The following is a 9,707-nucleotide window of genomic DNA, read 5'->3' as shown; positions in this document are numbered from 1 at the left end:
AGAGAAATTAGGAGCTGCTAGATAAGGGTTTCAGAGAAAGTCTTTGGTGTTTGAAAAAGGACAGGGGGAGGGCAGAGAGTGCTGGGGGTCGGGAATAGCTATGAACGATATTTCAAAGGGCAGAGAAGGGACAGAAGAGTTTAAAGATATTTTCCTTGCATTAAATGTGTATGTTCTCCTTGGCATTTGCCTATAAGCCTTTAGTAGTGATTTTGATTTTTTCTAATTTTTGTTCTGTTTTTTTTGTTTTATTTTTTCCTTGAGTATTATTCTATGCTGAGACTCATCCTCCAGGGGTCTGGTTTATACTTTTCTGCTACATTGTCACACAGTCCGGATCATGTACCTTGTTTGGAAGACAGATGACAACGCCATTTACCTGGTAGCCCTTTGGCCTTAGGAAGAAAAGTGGCTTGGCCTGCGAGCACACCCCAGCAGGTGCACGGAACACAGTTATCTGCTCTGGGGCAGGCACGGGGACCTGTGTCGGCGGAAACCCAGGAGAACGGCCGCAGTGGTGTGGCCGAGGAGCTCCTGGGGGTCTCTCATGGATTGCCTTCAACTGCAATGCCCGTTCGTTTCTTCCTAATCATTTTCAGGACTGGAAGCCAGAAGTGAATCTGAAGAGACAAAGAAGACAGATGAATGAGCATTAGAGTCATTTCAAGTGCCTCTGACATAAACTTTTCATCGTGCGACGGCTGGCATCAGGAAAAATGCAAAAAAACACTTCAGAATGGCAGAAACTGATCCTTGTGGGTTATCGTAGTCTTTCATTGTTTATGAGCTATTTTCCAACTCTGTAAGTTGTTGGGAGCCGAGAGCAGCAATGCAAATGATTCTTGTCCATGGACGTGAAAATGACTTTCACCCTGTGGAGTGCAATTAATCCTTCCACCGACCTTGGGGAAGAAACCAGTTTTGCATCTAGTAAGCTCATTCGTTTTGGTGTTCCTGATGGCTTACACATGCGTGTGCTTTGAATTGTTGTTTGAATCGGTTGGAATTTCTTACTGTTCCCTCGTTAATTAGTTAAATGAAGTCTTTAACGAGCATTCATTTTATGTGTAGGAAGTCATTAGGTTACCATATATATGTATAAATATGCATATGTGTCATATACATAATATCATATATATATATATTTACACACACCAGACATATATTTTAATGCTGGAGAATGAACAAATTCTTTAGAGTTTACCAAGCTGTTGTAGATAGTTCCGTCTGTTATTTCTGTGTGCTTGGCGTGATAAATAACTAATTGGACCCTGTCCATTAATAATCACCACAGAGGGTCTTCCTGCCAGTCTCTCTACCTTATGGCTGAATGTGCCCACTTAAAATCAGTGTTTTGAAAAACAGCTTGTAGAATCATCTGGACCAGCATCCAACATCAAGAAGCTAAGAGCCTTAGCCATGCACATCTGTTAATTTTCTCCTCCCAGTGTCCCATCTGTTCCTGGGGACGTGAGCCCTAACGTGAAGCTGGAGAGTGCTTTGAAAGTCCACTTGCCCTTCAAACTCAAAATCTCCTTCATGACAGGTTATGCCTCCATCTTGGCCTTGCCTTTGTGAAGTAGAGACGCTGTTTACTGCTTCCTCCTTCCACTGCCTGCTTTGATCTTTTCTTCAGTAGCTTCCCATGCAGGTATCGGACGCGCTCCGCCTGCACACTGGGGTAGAAGGATGCCGACACCAGGATTTTGAGTTGCGTCAGGATGGAGGACAGCAAGCCCAGCATCACTAGTACCACAAGAATGAAGCTGAGAGGAATCCAGGTCTTAGACAGAAGGAGCTTTGGTTGAGGGATGCAGGTGGGTTCGAACAGAGATATGTGAAAGGAAGAATCATGGATGATGTCTTGAGTTCCTTGCTCCTAAAATGAAAGAATAAAATCCTAAGATTCATGCCATGGTTGTCCTCAGTCCTGGTCTTTCTCAATCTTGCCCTGCAATGCAAAGCATTTATCTTACAACGTGCAGGAGCTCGGGCTGGAGCAGCTAAGGCGGCACCTCCTGTGTGCTAGGATCAGAGTAAAGAGGAGGACCAAATCTTACGGGAAGCTACCGCAGTGTTTTTCCAAAGTGGGTTTGTGGAAATAGAGATTTCCTTGAGAGAAGGGTATCAGATAAGTTTGTCTACTCTGTCCTTTCTTTGCAGAGTCGGGATGCCCATGAGACTGTTGAAGTCTCAAGAAGACAAAGAAATCCAGTTAACGTCAGCTAGCGGCTCTCCTGACAAATGTGACCACATCACCCAGTTTTACAGAACACCTGCTTCTACACTGTAGGACAGGTGGGACTGATGAAAGATGGTTTTAGCTCAACTGGAGGAGAAGATTTTTGGAACTTAGACCCAGTCAGATCCTCCCCATCTTGACAAACACCCTGACAGCGGACCACAATGTCACAAAGATGTGGAAGCATTGTATTATGTTCTAAAGCAACCTTCTAGACATTGGGGGTGGGGAATTATTCTTAGTGTAAGAATACTAAAAATAGTATTTGCTGAAGGTGGCTTTATATCCTATTTGTAGAGGTCTCAAACAGGACATTTTCTCATTTTTCCTGGATGCTCAGGTGGAGTGCATTCCTTTCTGCTTGAAGACAAGAGTACAGACCAGTTGCCCTCAGCTGACTGACACAGAGGGCAAAGGATGACATTGAACCACCCAGCCAAGACACCAGCAAGAGAAGTGTGCGCTGATTCAGCTCTTTGTTTCCCCTGACCTGAGAAAGTCATTTCATCTCTCGGTGGATTTGTTTTCTGATTTGGTAAAACAGGAATTAATGGACCAGATCCTGCCCATGAATAAACTACTCCCTGTGTAAATTAAGCACCTTGGGGATGGAGCATTAACCTTACAGGCGGGAGTCCTTAGTAAGTTTTTATCACCGCTGTACCCCAGAGCCCTGGGGCCAGGAAGAGGGAAATGACTTCTCCAAAAGAACACAACCACGCCTAGAGAACAGAGTGCACCTTGATCTACCCCAGTACCTGTGAAGACTCTGGACACTTCAAATCTGGGACCTCTCTACAATCGTCAAGTCATATCTGGAATTTCCATGGCCCCATGCCTAAGCAATGAAAAGCATTTGTGCTGCCTCTCCTTTTCTCTTATTAAAAAGACAGTTCGCCTACAATTAAAGAGAGAGATTTCAGTCCCCAGAGCAAAAGCATGCACTCTTTTTAATACGGTTGAAAAAACAACCACATCGATTGAGTCAGTGATGAGAAATCCTGCAATAAGAAAGCAGTGGGTGTCCGGACTGGGAAGAAGTTACTTAGTCTAGGAATCTAACTGGGGATTTTGCAATTGGGAGTCAGGACTTCATAAAGATTGAGTCAACATTTTTGTACCGGGTTGGCGGAGGGTAATGTGGAAGACAAATGAATTCTCTCAAAATGCAGAGCAATATACTAAATGGTACCCTGATGTTTTAAAATGTGTTTACCTCTCTTAAGTAAACAATTTGCCAAGACAGCATTGAGGAATGGACCGAGGTCTGGTATCAGACCGTCCTGAGAAGTTAATGCAGACCAGTGCTGTGCACAAGTAGGGACTGGAAAAGTAACAACGCTGGCTATTTTCCCGTACGATGTCCACCCATCCAGCTAGCTCACTTTGGGTCATTTCCCTTCTTCTTTACTTAAAACACTTCTTTAAAATCATATGAAGGTGGGAGAGAAATACTGGCAAAACCCTGAGGTGATGGTTCTCTCCCTGCTGAGCCTCTCCTTTGCAAACCTGTGACAACGGAGGGACCAGGAGCCTCCCAGCGCATCCTGGGATAAGGGCGGGCTCGGCGGGTCCCCAGAGGCAGCTGCAGACGACGGCAGTCTCCCAGGCGCGGCAGGAGAGAGTTTGAGAGGAGCCCCCACGGCAGTCTCCAGTCTCGTACCCACATCTGCCCCAGCACCCACCACCCTGCTGTCGCTGTGCTCGCGGCGGCCTCCCCCACCAGGATGTGAGCCTCCATGGCAGCCCGCACAGCTTAGACATCCTTGCATCCCCCGTCCCCAGTGACGCCCCAAAATGTATTTGTCAGGACATTGTCATTGGAAAGCTTCTGGGCTTTTTTTGGAAGGCAGAACTTGCTTTTCTCTCCTTCTGTCTAAAATGGTGAGAATTCACAAAGCAGGCATGGGTATTGGCTGCGGAAGAAATGAATGAGAGAAGAGGAAAAAGAGAAGGGAGGGGAGGAAGAACCAAACAAGGAAAAAAGACAAAGCAGAAAGCGTTGGGGGAGGGGAGGGGAGAGGCCCTTTTACCTGCCAGCTCCGGGATCAAGCATGTCTGAAAGTCTAGTTTGGCTTTCACTTGAAACACCGCTCCCGTTATGACCCTGCTCCAGATATCTAGAGCACCAGGGATCTTGTAATTCACTGAATTCTTCCGAGGCAGCAGAGTGCTCGTGCTGGGGGTCATCAACTCTGAGAAGCAGCCCAGAATTAGAAGGGGCAGAGCCCAGCTACCTGCGGAGCCAGAAGAAGCAGGGAGGGAGAGTGTAGACACCACAGGAGGACCCCAGGCCCGGAGATGAAGAGAGCCATGGAAAGTGGGGCTTCAGAGGAAGGCTTGCAGACACCCTTTCTGCCATTTCCTTCTAAGAGTTCCTCTACTGTAGCTTGACAAAAGCAAGGGAAAATCAGACATGTGCAGACAGCTGTTGGTGTTTTCACCAGCCCAGGCTAGCGCACTCCACCCCAGCACACACAACACTCACACACCCACTCACACACCATGCAAACACACAGGCCTGCGTGCACACACGTCCCACCTAGTTCAGCTTCACAACTTCTGGGTTTAAAAGAAATCAAGACAATATCTGACAATATCCACATCCTCTGAAATGCCCACATAATCACAAACTTTCCCCAGAGAAAAATGGAAGAGAAAAAAATGGGATGCACAAAAACCATGGTCTTCTTAGCTCGGGACACAGCTGCTAAGAGGAGTAAGAACAAAGGAGAGAAAGGCAGATTCCCTGAGACTCAGGGGGCACCAGCTTAGAGAAACACACCGTCTTGACTAATTAAGATTGTCATAGATCCACCAATGGCCTTCGGCTCCGTTCTTTTGGGTGGGGTTTAGATCAGTGGTTCTCAGTCTTGACCGCACATCAGAATTACTTGGAGAGTTTTTAAAAATCCCCCACCTCAGCCTCACCCCAATCCATTTGAATTCAATTTCTGGGGTGTTCTTTTGCTTGCTCAGGTACACAGTGATGACATTGTGCAGTCACAGTAGATAACCACTGGTTTAGAAGGTCCTTGAGTGTTGGCACCTGAGCCAAAGTGTCTCCAAGTATGGTCTATGGACCACCTACTTTGAAGTCACATGGAGTGCTTATTAAAGGTACTCTCCTTTTGAAAACGGATTCTCTGTAAATTGAAGGCTGAGACTCTGTATCCATCCCAGGAAATACTTAAAACACATTTAAGGTTGAGCACCACTGACCTAAAAAAACAAGGTAGCTGTTTTCATCGCTTTAGTGGGTATTACCACATACCAGCCCCAGCCGTAACATTTGGTTATTTAGGAGCCCTTTTTTTTTTTTCGGTGCCCATCGTCTTAAATGCTATGTGGATGCATTGGGAGGCCTCCTGTGTTGTGTAAGGGCTCAAGATTCAAAGAAAAGAAGTTCTCATTCCCAAAAGGTGCTCAAAGTCTACTGGCAGAGATCCGACAGAGAGATGAAGAAGGAGCCTAGGTTCATGCCAAGTACTCTTGCTTGAGAACCAACTTCATGTTCCATATCAGAGACACCGATTCCCACATTTAAGTGTTTGCTGACTATAGAAAGCTAAAAATGCTCACCCACCATGATATATGATCCTAATGCCCAGAATCTATAAATGTTACTTTATTTGGAAAAAAGGGACTTGGCAGAAGTGACCCTGATTATCGTGGTGAGCCCTAACACAATCACATTCATCTTTTAAGAGAGAAGCAGAGAGAGATTTTACATACTTGGAGGAGGAGACGATGCAAAGACAGAAATGAAGGTGGAGGGTTGCAGCCGCAAGCCATGGAAAGCTGACAAACCACCAGAAGCTGAAAGAAGCCAGAGTGGATTCTCCCCTAGAGTCCAAAGTGAATGTGGTGCTGCCAACACTTGATTTCAGCCCAGTGATACTGATTTTGGACTTCTTACCCCAGAACTATAAGGGAATACATTTTTGTTGTTTTAAACCACCCAGTTTGTGTTCATTTGTTACAGCAACCCCGAGAAACTAACACAGTGACCAAGGATGTTCAGGCTGAAATCAGACTCTTAACAGTAGGACTTCGATTCGATTTAACCAACAATTATTGGGCACCAATAATGCCAATATGCCAGGCACTGTGCCATCACAGGGATCCAAGGGTGAATAAGACACTGCCCTGGTCTGTGAGGTTCATGGTACTTCTTAAGACACCCCAGCAAACAGCCGGGACACGCCTCTAGACATGCGCCTACCTCTCTGTGCAGTTTCAAGTGAACCTCAAGCCCTGGCAAACTTTGGAAATGTTCGCTCACTGAGAAAATGAGCCGATACAGCAGGTAATCGATGGCTGCAAACAGCACCCAGATGTAGAGGTGGGTAAGTATGGGGAGGAAAAACAGCCCCAGGTTTCTCCTCTCTTTCGGAGACAATCGGAAAGACGGGATGACTACATAGTTCTTCCTTTCCTTCTTATTCAGCGGGAGGACGCAGGGCCTCTGTAGATCCCTCTCCATTTCGTCGAACCGAACAAATTGTTTGGTAATGAAGATGTTCTCAAACTTCCAACTGCAGGGGTCCAAAAATCGTTTCATGAAGAGCCCGGTGCCAAGCAGCACCAGTAGAAGCCCTGCTAGGGCAAGTACCTGCCGACCCAGCGAGGACAGTACATCTGTTGCTGTCACCATCTGGTACAAGACACCCAGGGCTTGGCCTTTGGTGTCATTTAGCTGTGCCTCCAGGGCTTCAGTGGGACTGAAAAGCGAGACCGCCAGAGTCTGGTTCCAAGAAATAAGGTCATCAAATAGATTTAGGTGAGTGGCAAGGCCATAAATCCACTGAATTGCTTCAATGTATCTTTTCAAAAGTGGAAAATGTATGGAAAAGCTCTTTGCTCTTAGGTTGCAAGTCATACCGTCCAGGAGACCTTTGAAGTTGTGAAAAATATTTTCCACGTGTCCAAAGATCACTATCCCTGTGCCGGCTGCAATCAAGGTGCTCCTGCCTTCCCGCAGTCCGCAAGAGAGGAAGAAGAGAAGAATGAAACATCGTGCATGCTTGGAGCCGCCGAGCAGCGCACTGGTGATCACCCAGGAGGTGCTGAAGACTATGAATGAGGACAGAAACCAGGAAAAGGCCAGAGAGAGGAGGCCCACTGAAATGAAAGCCACAAAACAGCAAACTCCCCAATGTTGGATAAAGGCCATCCAGCCAGGGCGTCTGGGAGACACATATGTCCCCCAAAGACCTAGGAAGATAGCAGTGCCCGAGGTCCAGACACCCATGCTCCCTGCGTCCCTGGAAATAAAAAAGAAACCAGGATCAGACGTTGCTTTTCAATGTCCCCTGTCACTTTGCAAAGGCCATGGTGGAGACTGGCAGCCAACAATGGTCATAATTCTTTACCTATCTTTATCTCCGCATCCCTTCCAATGTGACTTCACAGCTTCTCCCATTGAGAGGTTAGAGAAAGAGAAGAATCCATCAAGAGGCGAGTCTATTTCTTCAACCCTTGACTTCGGAGTGGCTTTGTGATGTCTATGACCAGTAGAATGTGGCAGAAATGTCACGGTGCCAATCCTGAGTCTGTGATTCACCCCTGCTTCTCTCTAGGCACCCTCCTGCTAACTTTTTAACACGCCCCGGTGTATTAGTCTCCCATCGCTGCTGTAGCAAACAGCCACAAGCCTAGTGGCTGATAGAAACACCTATTTATTCTCTTACAGTTCTGGAGATCAGAAGTCTAAAATGGGCCCTGAGAGCTGTGTTCCTTCCAGAGGCTCTAGGGGAAAATCCATTTCCTCACTTTTTGCAGTTTCTGGAGGCTCATGGACTCTTCTTCCTCCATCTCAAAGCCAGCAATGTTGCACCTTTTTTTCTCTTGGACCTCTGCTTCCATCCTTGTATCTTCTATGACTCTGATCTTCCTGCCTCCCTTCATAAGGACACCTGTGATTATATTGGGCCCACCCTGATAATCCAGGATAGTCTCCCCATCTCAAGGTTCTTAACTAATCCCATATGTAGAGTCTCTATCACTACGCAGAATAACGTACTAACAGGTTTTGGACATTAGGACATGGGCATCTTGGGGCGGGGGGGGGCACATTATTCAGCCTATCGCACCAGGTTGGGCTGCTGGATGACAAAGACACATGGTCAGTCAGTTCCACCAACCAACAGCCAGCCGAGCCAGCCAACTGCCAGACAGCTGAAGGAGGCGTCCCAGACCAACCGGTCACCAACCAGCCCACCAACTGATCACAGATACTTTAGTAGTAATAAATGCTTATTTATTTTAAGCCACTGAATTCTGTGCTGCTTTATTAGGCAGTGATTGCTAAATGATAAAAGCAGTAATACTGTATCATGGACCTTAATAATTGCAATAAACCCTCGGCTGATGGATAGGTTGAAATTCAATGCACCGCATTATGTAAAATCACTTTTGATAGTCATCTGTTTTCTCCTGCTCTAATTTTGCAAACCAGAAAGCATACCAAGGGCATCCAAACTGAGATGTAGTGCTGGACTGAAGCCATTTTGCCTCTGTGCTGTGACAATTGCATCCTACCCACACCCCTCCAGCCCACCCCCACCCTCCGAGGGCAGTTCTCCCCCGGAGAATCTTGCAAGGAAAATAAGAATATTTTGTCACTGAGTTAATCATCATTTGTTTTTTCCCAGCTGTGGCATAATTACAACAAAGGTGCTCTGGGGCTGCTACCACCCTGTCAGTCATGCATATTTAGGTCTGTGATGCACTCAGAGTCTTGGGTTCATTTGGAACCACATAAAATCAATTTGAGATGTTTCTCTCCTGATTAGCAGGAAAACATCTAATGAGCATTATACCATATGCATGGGATTTTAATGAAGACACTGATCAGGTTTTAAACACAGTCAAATACATCCCTCCTCACATCAGATATGCTGGGGCTGGATTTCTGGATTAGCTGGACACGGTTTGAGCCAGTGGATTACACCCAGGGTGTGAGAGGGGTCCAGGCATTGGCTAGTAGGCATGCACTGAGCGACTCAAGGTGAAGAAACGATTCTTTTTGTGTTCGGGCTGAATGAGGTGAATGAAGGGCAGAAATGAGACGGGGAAGTGGGCAGGTGAGGAACAAACCTGCGGTTGTTTCTCCTGCAATAATGCAGAAGGTTTGCAACTCCTGTCACGTGAAGGGAGATGGCTCGGAACAGAAAAGAGATCTGGAGAGAAAGTAACTATTGAAGAAGGGTCATTACCATGTGAGACCGGCCTTCTCAGAAATTCAGAATCCCACATTAGAGGATATTCTCACTCTGTCCGGAGGGAAATTGGAATCGCCATTAGAATGGGGACCCGCAAAAGGACAAAGCTCTTTTTTCCTGCACACTTGCCTCCTTTTAGGGTCTGAGGTTGGTTTAGAGGTTGGCAGTGCTCCCATGCACTGACCCCATTCCTACCCCACTCTGATCCCTGGAAATCTCTGAAGGGCTCCTGTGCTCCC

The 9,707-nt window shown here is 46.5% G+C and overlaps 1 protein-coding gene across 1 annotated transcript; it reads right to left on the bottom strand.

Annotated features, from left to right (window-relative positions):
- Nucleotides 1–1,516: 1,516 nt before the first annotated feature.
- Nucleotides 1,517–7,503, bottom strand: DCSTAMP (dendrocyte expressed seven transmembrane protein). The gene is made up of 2 exons (XM_006729612.2): nt 6,468–7,503; nt 1,517–1,879 (listed from the first exon to the last, which is right to left on the bottom strand). Exons 1-2 carry the CDS (start codon nt 7,494–7,496, stop codon nt 1,538–1,540), a joined length of 1,371 nt encoding a protein of 456 aa, XP_006729675.2. The 5' UTR covers nt 7,497–7,503; the 3' UTR covers nt 1,517–1,537.
- Nucleotides 7,504–9,707: the final 2,204 nt, after the last annotated feature.

Source organism: Leptonychotes weddellii, chromosome 4 (genome assembly GCF_054177405.1).
Source record: "Leptonychotes weddellii isolate Sample4059 chromosome 4, ASM5417740v2, whole genome shotgun sequence".
NCBI lineage: Eukaryota > Metazoa > Chordata > Mammalia > Carnivora > Phocidae > Leptonychotes > Leptonychotes weddellii.
Note: the sequence above shows the minus strand (reverse complement) of the source record. Positions and strands in the feature narration are given on the sequence as shown.